This window comes from Lutjanus erythropterus, chromosome 12, assembly GCF_056507025.1.
Source record: "Lutjanus erythropterus isolate fLutEry1 chromosome 12, fLutEry1.hap2, whole genome shotgun sequence".
Lineage (NCBI taxonomy): Eukaryota > Metazoa > Chordata > Actinopteri > Lutjaniformes > Lutjanidae > Lutjanus > Lutjanus erythropterus.
This window is the reverse complement of record NC_139328.1, coordinates 10,772,744-10,791,662: the sequence shown is the minus strand read 5'-3', so window position 1 is coordinate 10,791,662 and position 18,919 is coordinate 10,772,744. Positions and strand designations below refer to the sequence as shown.

At 39.4% G+C, this 18,919-nt stretch overlaps 1 protein-coding gene across 3 annotated transcripts in view; it reads left to right on the top strand.

Annotated features, from left to right (window-relative positions):
- Positions 1 to 8,890, top strand: part of tnr (tenascin R (restrictin, janusin)) — a 238,688-nt gene extending 229,798 nt beyond the window's left edge. For all 3 annotated transcript variants that reach the window (XM_084733239.1, XM_084733240.1, XM_084733241.1), the window contains 3 exons: positions 1,793 to 1,954; positions 2,553 to 2,716; positions 5,909 to 8,890. In XM_084733239.1, coding sequence (XP_084589365.1) covers positions 1,793 to 1,954; positions 2,553 to 2,716; positions 5,909 to 6,028 — 446 coding nt within the window. In that variant the 3' untranslated portion in view covers positions 6,029 to 8,890. The remainder of the gene's footprint in view (positions 1 to 1,792; positions 1,955 to 2,552; positions 2,717 to 5,908) is intronic.
- The last annotated feature ends 10,029 nt before the right edge of the window (positions 8,891 to 18,919 follow it).

Here is an 18,919-nt window from a genome sequence, read left to right as displayed (position 1 = left end):
AAGGCTTGACGTTTTTGGTTTTTTTTTTTCTTCTTTTACTTTTCTCTCGGTTTAAAAAAGTGTTCATGCGATGCTTCGGCTGGAGGTTAAGCAGGGAAGGGGACTCTTTTCCAAATGGGCGCTTGTTGTAATCTGATCGTGGAGGCAGTTCCAATCTTTCAGGTCGGTGTGTGGCCTTATCGCCTGTCTGGGTTCAAACGAGCCTCGTATCTGCTACCTTGGAGATAGAGAGCAAAGCCGCCTATCTTGAAAAGTTGCGACAGGTGGCATTTGCAGGAGGGCTGCTGGTGACAGTGTCCACCTCGCTCGACAGTGTCAATCATCCGCGTCCATATGACCAGCTGACAAAGACGTCTAACATAGTGCTTATCAGGACTCACCTGCAGCTTTAACCTACAAAGCTGCAGGTGGGAACAAACTGTATTTTATAGAAGAGGAAATAAAATCGAGGTGTGCATGCGGGTGGCAGAATGTCACAAAAGTCAACACATTATAGTCTTTATGCAATGATTTTACGTCATGAAATTATTGCACGTCTTCCTAAGGTTTCTTTCTCCATCAAGGGATATTTTTAACATGCCACCCCCTCCATGTATCCCACCGATGTTTGTTCAAGTGTTCATTTTTCTCACGAGTTTGGCTTTAATCAGTTATTTGGTTCTATAAAAAGTATGGGTTTCACTCACGGCTTGATTCTACTGGGCGCAGCTGCGTCATATTACAGCTGTGGCTCCGCCCCCAGAGCTGATCACAGCCATTCTACACAGTGCTTGCGATTCCACCAGATTCACTGTGACGTGTCCCAGAGTGTATTTTTGAGAGATACCGTGTCAGTCTGCACAGAGCAGATAGAGCAGGCAGGAAGTCAGACACACAAACAGCATAGAAAATCCGGTCAGTTTTTAAAATAAGAGAGTCCATGCAGACACCCGATTATTAACAAGGACAGAAAAGGAACTTTTTCACTACTTATCCATGGTAGAAGCACAAAAATCAAGGGAAAATGTGCACAGTGGAATCAAGGAGTCACGATTGACAGCTGAGCCCTACTCACAACTGAGACAGGGACCTTAAGCACGGGTCCAACTCCAATCACTAATGCACAGACCTCAATATTGATGCCACAAGCGCAGGATGGCAGGAAAATTTGTGAATTTAAATTTTGGCCTATAAAATTATTTACTTGACTCCCGTAGATGTTTCTTGGAGCAATGGGACCATGTGCAACTACAATATGCAGTTAAATGTACAGTTCATCTTAAAATCTTAATATTTTAAAAGGTGCCCTGTGGAGTTTTCTAGAGTTCTTTTTAAAGTCAGTATTTCTCACCAAAGCATTTTTAAAAAACAAAAAAGAATGGTGATCCATGAGATCAATCTGTACATTAACACTTAGGAAATATTTGCCTCCATTGTCGGGATTGGATTAAAATCTGCACCTGTGTTACTTTTTCCATGTCTTGGCTTTGCTTTGAAGTCCATTTTTCCTGGATTGCATCCAGACTCCATAGAAATCCAATCATAATACGAGCGTAATGACGTCCATTATCAGTATGAGTGTAATTACTTCCATATCAGCATGAGCGGGATGACTTCTAAATCAGATTTTTGAAGCTCTTACACCAGTATGATTAAAAGCCAGACCTGTCTTTGGGAATTACATGGGTGAGAGCTGGTGTAATTTCAAGATACAAGTTGTTTTCAAACCGCAGGTGTAACTGTCAAGATCTGTCTCAAACGTACACTGCAGTATCGACAATACAATATAGTAGTGTGTGTTGTTTTTCCACAGGTCTCGACAACATCCAGAGGATTGCCGCTCAGGGCCGTTATGAGCTGAGAATCGACATGAAGGACGGACAGGAGTCAGTCTACGCCAATTACGACAAATTCTCCATCGGAGATGCAAGAAACCTCTACAAGCTCAGGATAGGAGAGTACAATGGCACCGCTGGTACGTGGTTGGATATATTCAGAATATTTTATTTTTTAATTTAATATACAACATTATTTTGCATTTTAATTGGTGCTGTGGTTGACAGGCTTGTAAAGTACCCACTTACTGCACAGATATTTTCACCAAGGACAATAATATACATCTAGTCATAACACTACTCTATATACTGAATATGAGTGTGTGCTCTCCCATCCCTCCTCTGCCATCTGCCATTTTTTTCTCCTGCCTCTTTTCCCCTCCATCTTCTCTTCTCCCTGATGTCTGAAACCCGCCTCAGCACTCCTCCACATTTCCACTCTGGTCCTCGCTCTCCATGTATCTCTCAGTCTGTCAACATGACCATATGCCAGAATTACCCATCATCTCCTCATGTTTATAATTATACTTCTCTCTGCCTAAATAAATTCAGAGAGCCTGCAGCAGGACTTCTTTCCTCTGCCTGCCTGTCATGTCTCTCCATCTCCCTCCTGCCTGCCCGGTCGTTTATGTCCCCTCATCACGCCGTTATTCACTGCAGCCATATGCCAACGTTGCCCTGCATACGCTGATTATTTAAGGTTCTCCATCTTTCTCTCCCTCTCTGCTCTGATCCCAGGTGACTCTCTGAGCTACCACCAGGGCCGGCCCTTCTCCACAAAAGACAGAGACAATGACATCGCTGTCACTAACTGTGCCTTGTCTTACAAGGGAGCCTGGTGGTACAAGAACTGCCACCGGGCCAACCTCAACGGCAAATACGGCGAGTCCAGACACAGTCAGGTGAGTTATCCGATAAATATGCTAGCTAGATCAGAGAGTGAATGTGACAAACAAAATAGTTACTTTTAATTAAAGGTGCAATATGTAAGAATTGCCCACAAAAAGGGGGACGCCACAGTCACTGCTAACTGTAGCTGCCATTAGCTAAAAAGCTCAGTTAGCTGTGCAGCTAGTGGTCCAGAGCACTGGGAGAGTGTTGGTGTACAGGAGCACAGGAGCTTTGTACTGTCAGGTTGTGGAGGATTTCAGGCCTTGGGTTGGGAGATCCAGTGGGAAACACAGGCAGGAAGCGGCGCTGTAATGACATGATACACAGTGTCAAAACTTATTATTATAAAAGCTCCCTTTCACTTACTGTGGCGCTGTATCTGGGATGGACACAAGACAAGGATGGATTACCAGTAAAGTAAGAGCTCCAACAACCCCAGTACTCCAGGGACCCCTAAAAGCTCCAGACTTACTCTGTGTCAACTCATTCGGGCTAATTAAATTGATGTTTTGTTTGGGAATACGCAGAACTAAAACACAATATCAACAATAAGGGCCTTATGGGGGTGAAGCTTTATTACCTGAACTGTCTCTGTAATCCCTGGATCAAAGTCTGTCTTTAAGACATTCATTATTTCAGTTTCATGCTCACATACTGCATATTGCTAAATTAATTTTTAATCAACTTACCACACAGGAAATCTGTATTTCAGCATAGAAAGCATGTAAGTAATGCACGAGGAGTGGGAGGAATGGGGGAGTTTCATTTTGGTTAAATTTGTCCAAGTTGTGATCTCCTTGCCACCCTGATACAGTGGGGGTGGTCTGTGGTGTTCACATGGCTAAAAAAATTTAATTTTAAAAATTAAACAGCAGCTTGCGTCTTTCTGCTTTGGTAGAAACAGTTCCAGTGAAAATTGTTAATACCAGTCTCTGTGGGTTATTCAGAGTAAATGTTTCTAGAAATACACACTGCAGTTAATTTTCTTTAAAACTAGCAACTTTTGCTTTAACTTATCATTATGATGTAAATGTTGATTGCACAGTGTAATGGCTATAGAGCCATTACACTGTGCAATCTAAACACTATCAGCATTTAAATTGGTTTCCTAAAAGCCTCACTTTCACTATGCAACACCGTCTGCCACCAGACACATCTCCCAGGAAAATGAAGGTTACTGAATAACTTCTGTCTGCCTTCATTTCTCCTTTGTAGCTTAGATTAATAAAAAAACTTGCACTTTTTTTCCTAATGTTTTCTTCTACTCCTTCCTTCACCTCGACAACCAAACCCTGCTGTAGTTACTTGTCTGTGTGAAGCAATACTTAAACTACGTTATTACCAGGGCTGCCCCTTAATAGTTGACTAAATGGCAAGAACAGTCACAGAAAAGGAAAAAAAAGGCTTCCACTGGCTAGTAAGCTCAGTTAGCAGGCATCTTAGACTAGGACACAGCCTCTGAGACCTCTGGAAGACATTTGGACGACAGGGAATACAGTAACCAAGGTGATTTACAGCAGCTGTGATCAGGATTCTTGACTCTGGGTACGACAGAGACATTGAGGGTTCAGGCTGGTTCAGGAGAGGCGTGAGGCGAGTTGCTTTGAAAGTATACATCATCCATCATGTTGATAAGTCTGCATTTGTTTTTGTGAAGTTGAAAGTTTCCATGTTTTTAAACAGGGAGACTCTTCTCACTGGTTGTTCGGACACTTTCAGAATCATTACCACTTCTTCTGTTAGCATTTAAGTTAAAATTCAGTTAATATCATAAAAGTGTGATGCTAGGTGACTAATGGCCTGGACCAGCAACTACTAGTTAACAAGGAAAATCTTTAGTCGGGGGCAGCGAGTTATTACGTCTTTATACATTTCAGTTTAGCTCTTCAGTGAACATGTTTCTCACCGCTCTTATTTTGAAAGTGGTGTTGCTCATTTCTTCACAGAAATCTGGAAACAAATGTGTGTCCTATGTTGTTGGTATTAGTTGTTAGTATTTGTTAGTCTTAAAGGAAAATAGATGGTTATTAAGTTGTTTTTAGGACAGCTGAGACAACAGTAATACCACTTGGAAATGCTAGGGGAAGAAAGCCGTCACGCCAATGTCATGGAGGTGGAATTGGCGTGACGGCAGAAAAATCAGGTCGTCTCAAAACCGCAGCTCACAACCTTTATTTTTCTTGCATTTTGGTGAACCGACCTTTTAAGTCAGTGTTGTGGCACTGGCAATTTAGCATTCACACAAATCATGTAACCTGTCCTGATTACGGTAGCGTGTGATTAAAGGTTACAATTTCTCATTTTGAAGGGTTTATAATTTGTAAATTAAATTACACAAAACTTGCTGAAAACGTTCATCCTCACACTTGTTACACTGATTGGTCTGATGGAGGAGCTGTAATGAAAGGTAAAAAAAAAAAAAAAAGCTGCTGCGCCACCCGTTGAATGTTAATGAAACTTAATATTGATTGATCAAAAGGGCTTGTATCATCCGCAGGAAAGAGACTTTTATGCAAACACTCGTACCCATAAGTTCAAATTAGAGAAACACATGATAGGAAAAGGACAGGGTTTATTCACGACATGAAGCGAGCGTGTTCAATTAAATCTAATAAACTCTGGTACTCCGTCTTGACACCAAAATGCACTTTCTTTTCTTTAACTACATATGAGGTGGGGTTGGAGCGTCGAGGTCTTTTGACGAGTGTGTGATGTTCTCTCTCTTTCTCCCAGCTTGATGCTGAAATGGCTCGAGAAAGAGAGTGAGGGGCGTTGTGTAGAGCTGTGATTAGGCTGAATTACAAAGGCTCTGGAGCGTCGCTGCTTCTCTCGCTGGGCTCTGTACCTTTCTCTTTGTTGCCTGATGACATGAAATGAGACCAGGTGGGAGCAGAGATGGACAGGCATAAAGACACGCAGGGAGAAATTGCCTTTCAGGGTAAAGCTGCAAATGGGAGGGTGTTTGGAGATGACGGGGATTAGCGGGGCTGGAGTGAGACTGTAATTGCACTAAATTCGTAATTGTGCCAGCTCTCAAGTCAGGATTTCTGCCCTCCTGCTTTGAATGCACTTCACTGAAAATATAACATTCTCATCATCAGAGATTCTCCTTTTCTTTTACATTTTCTGTCATTTTCTCTTGCCTTGCCTAAAAGCCCTGTTGATTCAAGCAGCTTCTGAAATCACACTTTCCACTCTTACAGGGTATTAACTGGTACCACTGGAAAGGCCACGAGTTCTCCATCCCTTTCGTGGAGATGAAGATGAGGCCGTTCAACTTCCGTAGCATCAGCAGCAAGAGGAGGCGGTCTGCCCCCGTATAAATAAACCGCCTCCACCCGGCCCAGAGACATGGATAAATGGAGTTTGGACGATGTTTAGTGATGAGTTTCTGTTATCTGTGCGCCTCACCGTTGTGCGCTTTTAGTGAGGCTGCAAAGACTAAAAGGCGGGGTTATAACAAAAAACTACTAATATTTTATTAATATTCAGTTGTAAAATAATGAAACACATGATTATTAATATTCTACCAACAATCAGAAACTGTTGTAACTATGGCTGAGATCATGAAACAACGTCCGAACTCTGTTTATCTGTGCTCCTGCCCAGCTTTAGCTGTTTTTCCCTGCTGTACTTCTACCCAGACGATAGAGGACACTGTATGTAATTTATTAAATACTTTGAATGACAATGGTTCTATTTGCTGTACAAAAAAACGGAAAGGCAAACCAAGAAGCTTCTTTTTTTCTTTAAAGTGTGTGATTTGCCTTTCCCTGGGATGCGAGGAAAATGTGCTCAGAAGTGCGAGAGCTAGCGTTATTTTAACCGTTATGAAATAATAACACTTTTAACGAAAAATATACTGTATATGCCCTTAAAAACCCCTTAACTGTAAGATATATATATTTTTATAACTGATATTGTGACAAAAGTCCATCTATTTAATATGATTTGATGCCTTGGTTTAAATCATGAAACATGATGACAAACACTGGACATAAGAGATAAAAAATTAACATCAAAAAGGAGAACTGAACATCCAAAATCACAAAGCAGTGCACCAGCAACAGCTTCATTACCAACTAGTTTATTTATTTTATTTCTCTCAGTCTGTGTTACTGTTAATTACAATATCTTTTTTTCAAATTACCATCTTAAACTTTATTATTATTGGTAGCCACACTGAGACAGTATTTGCACTACGAGTGGGAACACAGCAAAGCTATTGTTTAATAAATTCAATTTATTTCTGTAGTTGTCAACGGGCATTTAATATTATTTCCTGGACTTTATTTTCAAGCAAATTACAAATACTCAATATCTGTTCCACCCCTGTTTTAGACGCTGCGATTGCTTGCAGAGATGGTGCTGATAGATGTAACATTTAACCAAAGATCTGCATAATAAAGACTCGACCTGCTGTTTGGAAAGACGCCAGTCAGTTCTGTCACCAAAGTCACTGAAGCAGCTTTTTCCTACATTAATAGATTCTCACTTTTCAGGGACTTTTATGGTAATCATGTCCCCTGGCATTATTTTATGCAATGTGAACACTAAATTCTATGCAAAAGAAGAAGTCAGGGTGGGCATAGTGCAGATTTTAGCCTGGCCTCTCCCCGCTGCTAGCTGAAATGAACTTAACAAAGAAAGCAGAACAGTAGGTGGAGTGGAGCCAAGTCTTTCTTCTGTGCCCTTCTTTTCCTTTTGCTTCACTATTTAAGCTCCCCTGTGAAACAACAAAATCAGCAAACATGGCAGAGAATGTATTCTTTTTAGTAGGGCGGGCATAATCTGCAGCTTGCCCACCAAGCATTTTGTTCTATTCAGTGTTCACACTGTTGCACAAAGCGCTCAGCGCCAATGCGTTTAGTTGACTGCAGTTTTTCTGGAAATGGTTTTTGTTTTAGTTTCCTGCCTCCTCTGCTGGAGGAAAATTATCCCTGCGGAGTTAAAAAGACAAAACCACACACAACTGGCTGAGTCTCCTCTCCGGCTTCATGCTATCAATAAAAACTAAATTTATTGTCCAGTACAACCCTTGGAAAATCAATGCCGCCATCGCTGCAAGCAACATTTGGTCTCATATATATTCAATAATCCAAATATTAACAGCTGGAAATTTCATTGTTATGTTCTTCTGTCTGTTTCTTAAATTCAGTTATCTCATTGAAGCAAATCAGAAAAATCTGGCTTGTATCATGTGACTGTGTATATTTTTCATGTGTTTTTTGTCCTTTTTAGACTTGAAAACGATGGTGACTCTCCCCTCTATAAGCTACTAGTATACTCGTGTAGATATAGAGTTTGAGATAATGTGAATTTGATGTGTTCCCCCTTTAGATGCAAACTAATTCAGAAGCATTTCCCCTTTAACCGCTGTATTTTTTAACCACTGTTGAGTTAAGGGACGGATGGAGCCTACTGCATGTTGACCGAATTGCAATCAAGAGCCTGATAGTAAATAACAAGTGTCATAAGATGTTTTCATTTGATTTATAGTGACACTTTTCTTTGCCGATCTGGGAGAAAGGTGCTCTTGAAATGGTTTGTAATGTAGAAAATGCAGATAAATGACTCTATCAGGCCTCTAAGTTGTTGTGGAAACAGTCAGAATGCCCACAAAATAAAACCAACGTAACCTGAAATATAATTTATAACAAACCGTTTCAACATGCAACCTTTCCCAGGTCTGATTTATGTTTCAGTGTCAAAGTGACCGTTTCAGAGCCTCTCATGCAATCCATCTCCCATAGTGATTTATAGTAGAGTAGGGAATTCTCTATGTACTTATTTCATTAACTACTTAGATGAAGTTTGCCTCGGTGCATTTTTGTACAAGGAACAAAGGTCATGAAGCTTTGCAGAAAAGGAACAGAATGTTATTTGTTTTGTGAGGGATTTATTTCTCTCATGGCGAAACTATGAGGTGCTCTTAAATCTTTCAAGGTGAAAGCTGGTCTATATTTAAGATTATTTTACATATTTATCCAAACATCCTTCATTAATTTTTTTCTGTCAATCAAAAAGACAAAATGTACACTGTCAAGTCAGGTTTTCCTGCTATATTAAAGGCTCTGTCCTGCCTTTCATTTCAGGATAATCATCCTTTTTATGCGTTATATTATATCCATTATTATATTACTCTTATTCTAAAGCTTTCAGGAAAACAAATTATTTGAAATTAAGCAATTGCAACCGTCTTGTCATGAAAACATGCCTGCAATTACATTTACAAAAGAGCCTGAATTATCCTCTTGATACTCTGAAGAATTTGATGTCATTTCCTCGAGTATCGAGTAAGATTAAATAGTTTGTTTTCCTCATTACAAGACAACTGCTCAAGTACTTTTTTTTATCTATGGAGGAGAGGGGCATTTTGAATTGGCATTTTGTGTGTACTGTATCTTTTTCATCATGTAAAATGTCATCTCTTCAATGTACTGTAGAACATCAGGTATGAGACGTCCAGAAGACGATAACTGCTGCAAGGTGAAATCACAGGCTAATTATTTTGCTATCATGATAACAAAGCTCGTGATTACAGGTTAATTATTTTGTTATCTCAAGATAAAGCTTATTTCATTGTGATAACAGGTTAGGCCCAATTATTTCATTTTCTCGACATACCAAAGCTTGCTTTCTTTGATTAGAGATGAATTATTTTATCTTTAGGATAACAAAGCTCTTGTTCTTGTGATTACAGGTTAATTATTTGATTATCTTTAGATAAACCTTGTTGTCTTGTGATTATAGGTTATTTTTTTAGAAATAAATCGAGATAAATCTTGCTTTCTCGTGATTAGAGGGTTAATCATTTTGTTTTTGCGATAACAAAGCTCTTTCTTGTGATTACAGCTTATTTTGTTATCTCGAGATAGCAAAGTAGCTTAATTTCTCGTGATTACAGGTTAAGTATTTAGTTATCTTTAGATAACAAACCTAGTTTTCTGGAGATTATAGATTATTTTGTAATCTCGACATTAACAAAGCTTATTTTCTTGTGATAATGGCTAATTTATCTCATCATCCTGACAAAAGAGTTTCATACCCTCATAAATAACATTCAGATCAATCCTTGTCATTTAAGGAGAAGATAACAAAATAATTAACAAGTATGGCAGTTGTCGGTTTCCATTGAAAAGAGCATCTCCTCCATTATTTAAACTAAAAACTCAGTCACTGGAATACGCTCACAGTTTATTTCTCCTGAGCTTCTTACAGTACAGGAAAGCGGTTTCCCTTATTTATTCTATTTATTTTCCAATTACACTGTAAAAAAAAAAATACAGTTAATATTGACACAAGGTCCTCTATGGTATTGAAAAGAAAATGCTGTATTTCATTTATATTTCTTTTAAAGTGAATTAACTGATATAACCACCATGTTCGGTGGTATTTGTTATTTAAGCCAGATACTGTAACTGCATTGATTTGAAATATTGCCATGGAAATGTAAATGTTGACAAAATGTGATCTTGACTGTTTGAAAAGCTCATATATGCTGAAACTAAGGATTTATTGTTGGATAACCTTGGATATTACTGTCAAATTTAGCTCTAGTTTGACTTAAACATGTACTATATAGTTCCTTTTTTAATACATTTTCTACATATTAATAAAACATTCAAATAGTCTGAGTTGGTGTATTTTGCTTCTTCTTGTGTAGTGTGTGCTTATTACATGCTGTTATATGTAAAGTTAATGATGAACTGCTCACATCCATGTACAGCATCTTCACACGAGCCAACCCCAAGTTCAATTTGCTCATTTTTGGAGTCAGGTTTTATATAAAAAGTCAAGCTGTAACTACTCCCCATTTTTACTCCTATAAAATAATGAAGTGGCAAGAGCCGACTGACTCCATGTCATAAACTTTTCAAAGTGTCTTCACCTCTAATTGGAGGCCATTAAAAACCGAAGTGTGGCCAGCAGCAGTTACAAGTGAGCAGTGAAAGGTGCCGTCATAAAGGTCTGCCAGTGTGGTTTGGCTGCAAACCTCTAATTTATGCTCACACACACAGATACAAAGCAGAGCTGCATGGACATGATACACACCTGAAGACCTGCAGTACAACATGCTGGCATATATTCTACACAAAAAAAATGTAATCATTTTCAAGACAGTGATTGTAGAGAAATGAGAGTAAAATGAGGCTGAATTTTAGGCCTAATTCATGAAAATAACACTTGACTGCCTTCAGTTTAAACATGCAGTTCAACATTTTGGGATGCATACGCCTGTACACTTTGTTGCCGCTCTCGTGCCTCCAACAGCTACTTAGCTTAACTTTGCATAATGACTGAAAGTAAGGAGGAACAGCTGGCCTGGCTCTGACCAAAGGTTACACAATCCACCCACCAGCACCTCTGAAGCTGACTAACACGTCCTATCTCATTTGTTCCATCCTCACAGAAACTGTGTGTTTTTACTGTACTGGGGTTGTGCAGTTTTCATTGAGTCTTCTTGTCACTGTGACAACCAGTGTTGTCACTGTGGCAACCAACGGAGACTCCAGGAAGTTGCTGCACCTGGCAGATAAAATGTATTAATTAGTGAGCTTTAGAGGTGGATTTTGCTCCTTCTGGACGGAGCCGGACTAGCTGTTTCTAGTTTTTCTGATAAGGTGGTAGCTTTATTTATTTATTTTTTTTTATTTTGTTTACTGTACAGACACAAGTGCTATTCATCCTCTCCTCTAACGCTTCACCAAATAAGCAAATAAGTGCGTTTCCCAAGATGTCAACAATTGCTTGAAGTTTTCATACCACCTTATAGAAAGAACAAGTCAGCATTTAATCTAATAAAAACATACACCCACAGCAAGAGAAAAGTGAAAGAAAGCAAGAGTGTTAAAGCCTAAATGCACTGAAAGAGGCTGTTGCTCACATTTTGAAGTATACCAAACGTGCACCAGAGGCACAATGAGGCGCATCACACTGCCTTGATGCCTCCACTCCATTCTGGAGCATGAAAAGCCACAGTATCAGTGTGGAGAGAGCGAACAGGAATAAAACATAGACATGGCATTATAAAAACAGTTAATTAAAAAAAGAAAGTGAGATGCAGACTCACAGCAGAAAGAGAGCACGCAGATAAGGACACGTATTTGTCGACATGATATAAAAACTGTTTTTGTTAATGAAGCCTCATTATTATATTATTGTGTAGTTCTGCTGAGTATCAGTTGAGTCTGAACTACACTGCAGACTGGAGTCTCTGGTAACAGTGACAAACACACAGATCTGCATTATAAACACTCGTCTCCTCTATGAAACGTCTGTCTCTGCAAAGCTGCATTAATATAATCCATGATGAACCGTTCAGACATGGTCTCTCCTTCTTTGCTGCATGTTGGTGTTCAGGTTTGCTGTCTGCTTTAGTCTGTAGTGAATTGTTGTTAATGCAGGGCTCAACAATAAGGCTTGCCTGCTTAACTGCCCCAGAGCAAATAAATCCGCTTTAGTAAAGTGGTAAAACAGAATTAAACTATTAACCTTTTTTGATAATCAATTAATTGTTTAAGTAATTTTTCATTAATTTTAATTTATTTATTTAGGGCTAATCTAATCTCTCCAGCCACAAAATTGACCACAGATTCAGGCTCATTAATTTTATGACCTGTCTGAAGTTAAAAACAGCAGTGAAGCCTTTACTGCTGGTGTGAGAAGCTAGTTTGAGCATCTTTACTCATGCAGAAAAAATATGCACAGCTACACACACACACACACACACACACACACACACACACACACACACACACACACACACACACAGATACTGTATGCACTGTAGCAGCTACCGATTTGATTGTAATAAGAGATACTCACAAACCCTCAATTCAGCACTTCTAAGATTCATTGTTTAATTACTGCATGTTCTAATTATCCATTAATTATCCATTCAACTGTCTGGTCAGCAGAAAGAACTTGGTAAATAATGAGGCTGCATGAAGTTTGTGAATATATTAGAGCCAGAGATACAAATAAATGAGCAACGCAGGATTAACAGTGTAGTAAAGGTCAGAGAGATAAGCTCATGTTCAGTCTTTATCAAAACAAAACACTTCACTTAAACTGCTGTGTCATGAAAACAGTGCTAACAGTTTGACAAGGTTCTCTGTCAGTCATGTTAAAGTTCTCTTTACACTATTTATACTTGAACTAAAATGGATTATCACGATTTTGAATGCGGTGAAAGAGACTAGTGTAGTAGCTTCAGCAGCCTGCTTTACCAGAACTGAGATCAGATCAGGGGGTGATGTTTTTTTTCTCTGCAAATTTATACAGTCCCAGTCAAAAGGTCGGACACACTTCTCATGCAATGTTTTTTCTTTATTCTTATATGAAACGGTTCAGTGTGCAAAGCTGTCGTCAAAGCAGAAGGTGACAAATCTAAAATATCAAAGAGGAAAACACTTTTGCTCAATTATAGGTCGACAGGTACGTAGGAGAAGATCATGGGTGGACAAATAAATGCAAAAAGACTCTTGCACACTATTTTCTGCACTTGCAATCAAAGATTTAATGACAACGTTATTAAATCTTGATTGAAAGTGCACAAGGCAGTGTGTGAGGGTCCATTTAGCTTTTTAAGAATCTAAAATATGAAACATTTTGCTTTATAATTTTATATAGTTCCAAACGTCATAGTTTTGATGTCTCCAGTATTAATCTACAGTGTAGAAAAATAAGAAAAATAAAGAAAAAACTTTGAATAAGAAGATGTGTCCACACTTTTTACTGGTACGGTGTAACTTTTTAATTATTTACTGAACATTCTGCTGCTCAGTGCTCAGTGTCCTTTAACCAGTGACAGAGCTCCACAGGGAGCAGAGGACTGAATTCAAAAGTGGTCAAAATGATGAGGACGTCTTTTCCAATTGAAAAGACACAACGTGATTATAAAGTATGATTAATGAAAACGACTACAAACCCTGCTGTGTTGATGACACTAATGCCTCAGTCTGCTGGGTTCATGCACTGCATGAGACGCCGCGTTTGTAATTTTTACATCAAAGATGTATCACACTTTTGCTTGCGCAGAAAAACTGCTTTTACAATATTAAATAGAAAACACTGAGATGTCAGTGTCTTTAATTCAACCAGCAGGGGTTTACCAGGGGTGAACTCGAACTTGGACAGTGTCTCAACTGCAAAAGATAAGATCATTTCTGTTCAAACTGTATGTCCTGTATGTGTTTCTGTGGTGATGTTCCACCTCACAGCTGCCAGCAGTTACATCTCAGACGGCGGACGAAGGCAGTTTCAGAACAAACCCACAGACCACACAGTCAGCTGAACCGTCCTGGGTAGAAAACTTAACCTAAAACTTTCCAGGCCGAGTTATCTGATCTCATCTCAATACAAACTAAAATAAGCTGAATTGGCCTCAACAACTACATGTTATGTTATGTGTTAGGTGGACTAATTCCACATTATTACAGAGCGACTCTTATAGTTATTTAATTGACCTTTTTTTCACAGAAACCATATTGATGTGAAAGTAGGGTAACTCACACTCACAGGTTTTCTCACGGTTTAGTTTGGTCTGCCTTCTTAGTCTAGAAGTGGCCGCCGCTGAGCCGCATTTGACATGTTTGTTTTGTTTGGCAGCACCATTTACTGAATAAGGACAAGAGGACAAGAAGAGCTGTTCTGAGCGAGTTTTATTATTATGTTTGTTTTAAACTATTTGAGCTTCATAAAAGAATGTTTCACATAACTAATGTACTGCTAGAATTGCTTAAATAAAATTTACACTAAGAAACAGACATGCATTTGTATCTTGTTAATTATCAATGATTAATTGATTGGAACAAAATTTGCAACCCTAGTTTGAGTTGATTTAAGTGGAGCCTTAATTAGTGACACCTGTGTTTACCTCACTGTTTTCTGTCAAAATGGCTGCTGTGAAAAAGGTCTATTATTAGAGCAAAGTTGTCTTTTACATGGTATTTTCTGTGGTTCGTCACGTTAAAAACTTGGCTTAAATTAGAGGAAAGTATACAAGTTCAGTTAGGAATGATGCTGAGGTTAGACTGAGGTTGAATCATGTAGAAATTCAAAAATATTACCTCTAAAGACTTTGGGCTGGCTGCAGTACATCAGCCTGCAGGGTTTTTTTTTTTTTTTGGACCACTGTCATACACTGGGCCAACTTACACTTCTACAGCAGCAGTAATGTAGTCACTTAATTATTGAACAGTGAGATGTACAACAATTGTTTTGTAAGAAAGACTATAAATTATACATTATAGTTTAATTATGAAAACATTAGCAAGAACAATGGCTGTGACTGAGTCTGGCACAGTGTTGTTTGTTAAAGCTGCTACAAGCGACTCTGGAGAGAGATAGTTCATTGTTATTCTCATTCCCAGGTCGACAAATACCGAAGCTTTGGATCCCACCGAACCAGCAGCTTTAAGTAAAGAGCAGGAAAGTTACAGCCTCTCTCTGGACCCCAGAGCAGCCCGAGCTCTGACCGACTGAGGATACTGTACTAAGATGTCCATCCTGTCAGTGTCCCAAACATAAGATGATTTGTAGACTCCAGTAACTCAGCGCTGTAACTCTGCTAAATCCCAGTTTCTCTTTTCAGTGCTACATGGATATTGTGGTGCATTCGAGTTAAGTCCACGAGGGCTTATGGTGGTTTCTCTGCAAAATCACCAGAGCTGCCTCTGCAAAGTGCTCGAGGGCTCTGATGCGAAGTTTCAGGAAGACTTTCAGTAAGTCTGCAAACTTGCAGAATGCACACAGGGATTATTCCCTGAGTGCACCATTATTCTTTGAGTAAATTAGGGACAAATCATTGCTCTACTTCTTATTGTGATCAAAACTTATAAACTTATTAAAATATTAGTTTATCCATTTCCATTTTCAGACTCAATGACTCAATAACTGTCTAGACAAATCCAACAGCTAAATACAACTTTCAGAAATCTAATTTAATTATTCATGTTCCCCCTCTGCTTACAGAGTAACGAAAGGTTGAAGTAGCAGCACAAATGCCAGAAAAGGTGAATTTTGTACAGCTAAACACAGCGGAGGAGCATAAATGTTAAATATTGCATGGTCAAGGGAGTAGGAGGCATCAAGTTCCCCTTCTCTCCTCTCTGTTATCCTCTGTCTACTTTTTCTCCCCCTTTCCTCACCCTATCCATCCTGTAATGCCTTGACCATCTCTCTACAGGATTGAGCACAGAGCTGGTGACGTGGGTGAAGCTGATGAAAAGCGGCGTTGTGAGCCATCCCCAGTCTCCCATGTGCTCGTGGAGTCTCTTTACATCTCACTGAATCCAGAAAGTTAACAGGCCCTGGCAGGCATCTGAATAAGAGGGAGGTGCAACCCAGATCTCCCAGTTAGAGTCTCTCTGTGATGGCGTTGTAAACACCGGGGCTTTAATTGGGAAAACTGCTGGTGAACAGCTTGATTTCCATCAGCTATTTACTGAAGCTCAGAGCTCCATGAGGTGGAGTCGGGGAGTCTGCACACCGCACAGGGCCTCATAGATCACAGAGGCCTGAAGACTTGACTGTTGACAACCTCAGCGGAGTGAAATGTGAGGTAAGACTCCATGTGCTGGGTGAGCATCGCTTTCTACAACTTCAGCTGTTTCTGTGTTTGTTTGTTGTAATTAAATGATCACAAGTGAGAATGAGGGAAACGCCTATTATTGGAATGATCTATTGAACCATTCATTAAGCTTTTCAACACTCTTGAACACTTAATGAATGAATGCATGAACGGAGGCTCTGAAGGCAGAATGCTGCTTAATGAGACTGTTTTTCTTTCTCTTTTTTGACAAATACTGACCAATTATACCCTACTCTTACATATATTTTAGATTTAATTCCCCTCTAATTAAGTATTTGCTGCTCAGCCTTTATTCACCCACAAACCCCACTGATAACACATTAAACTCCTGCTTTTACCTCGTCAATGGGCTGGCCTGTAAATGTGAACGTGAGTTGACACGAACAGAAAACTAGTCGGACCGACAGCTGGACTCCAGGGGAAGAGTGAACGAAGAGCAAATGGTGAAGAAAGGAACTAGTTATACTTTTAACATGCTGTAATTTGTGACCTTGAGAAACTGATTTTATTGGCCACTCTGTTTTAAACCAACTGCTGATTCCTCACTCCTCTTTACTAACATGTAGGGGCCACAAGTCATCAACAACTGCTAGGCTAAAAACAAAGCTTACCACATCTGTTGCAGGCCACATTTTGGCCTTTGTGTAGCTCAAAATAAGACATGCAGAAAAAAGTTCTGTCTCATCTCAAAGCAGAGCATCTGCAGATTAGTTCCTGATACCCTCTAATCAGCTCTATGTGAAAACATGAACCTTCTGCATAAAGACAACCTCCACTGTGACATGTAGGCTCTGACCAACATCGAGCGTAAATTATTTTGAATTCCAGCTTCTCTATGCTTTTCCATAAATGCAGATCTCTATTGTCATATAGCCGCCTGGTTAATTATAATGTTCAGAATGATAAACAAAATGTTTTAAATAAATTACAGTGTTTAAATTGAGAAGGCTGCACTTGTTGGACTGGTCCTTGTTAAGTATATACAGTTAGGTGAACACATTCCACTTTGTTTCACTCTATTTCTTTACACGCCCCTCCTTGCAGTCACTCTGCCTCAGTGACAGACTGACAAGCTGCATTGAGAAATAAATACAGAAAAAGGATATCATGTTCAAATGTAAAACGGTACACCACCCTACTTACAACTGGCTCAGGTTGGTGGAAAACTAGGGTGTGTCTTGTGCAGTCAGACTACAGTAAGTCATTGTAACAAAAACAAGCTATTTGTAATCCTTTTTCGACTTAGCTGAACTCCTCCACAACCTAAAGGCAAGATTCAGACAAAGCATCTCCACTCTGTACCAAAAGCTCACAGCAATTTTAATTGAACAACATTTTGCTTTAACTGAGGTCTTCATCACACATTGTCAAATCATCATCGATCTCTTTTGTCAGATTCTTGCCTTTAGTTTGCTTTTTCATCCAGCACCTGTAAAAGCTACTAGTAAGCTGCCGCAGAAAAAAGCCTCTGAGGTACAAAAACCCCTGGTTCTCTTCTTCTTATAACCATCATGTCTGTCTACGGTTTGACTGAGTTCACTTTCTCTACTTTGTTGTCAGAGTTTGTCTATATTTTTTTTGCCCGCTTTTGCAATTTTTCTATTCATGATTCAAGGCCAAACAGAAAATGGAGTTTGATTTTTTTCAGTGTGCCAGCAGCAGCTCTCTTTAATGCCCCTCTCTGCGTCAGTTGAACTACACACAAGTCCTGAGGAGCCATTCAGATATGAGAGCTGACACACATATGAAAGTGTCTCTCGGGGCTGCAGTGACCTGAGGGATGAGCTCAGCACCGAGTTTGTTCTGTACTTTATCACATCACCTACAGGATGTTACATGCTCAAGACTACTGGAAAGGGAGCTTTTGCAGGAGGCACAGAGTGAAGTGTGTGCGTGTTTTTGTGTGTGTGTGTTTGTAAAAGAGTATGATCACACAGTGCATTTCAGCCTTTAACTCACTGCACAAACACATGCATCAATGCAAACTGTGAACTGAATTGAACTGAATGGGATTCATGCTGTAATAGTATGTGAGTAAGAGTGTCAACTTGATTTGTTTTTGTAGTTAAGGACAAGTGCAAACCCACCATAACATCACCTACACTACAGGTTTGTAGACTACTGTTATAACTTCAAGTTTGGCAGGGTGGAGCAGGGGAGGGTACGCATTGCTTCACTTCCATCCTTTAAGCATATCCGGCCTTACTGCATGTTACACAGATTCAGGCAGACAGCAAACCAGATGTCATTTTAGTGGACCAGAGAAGAACAGTACAGTTAGGTGAGGCCAGCGGAGAATAACGTAACGGTGGATGGCATTGCCCTCCAAAGTTAAAATACTTTTTACCATCTTCTGCACTGGCACGTATAACCATGAAAACATAGCCAATCCGACAACAAGAAGCTAATCTTTTTTGATGCAACAACACCTGGAATTATATGACCAGAGCTTCAAATCGTACCAAGACGTTACACGAAAGGTTGACACACAAAGTGCAGTTCTCCTTTCGCTACCCATGTTGGAAAAGAATGAATAATCTTACATTTTGAGCTGTATTTGACATGAAGTTTGCAATACAATATTTATATAAAGAAGCATTTTATAGCCTCATACATT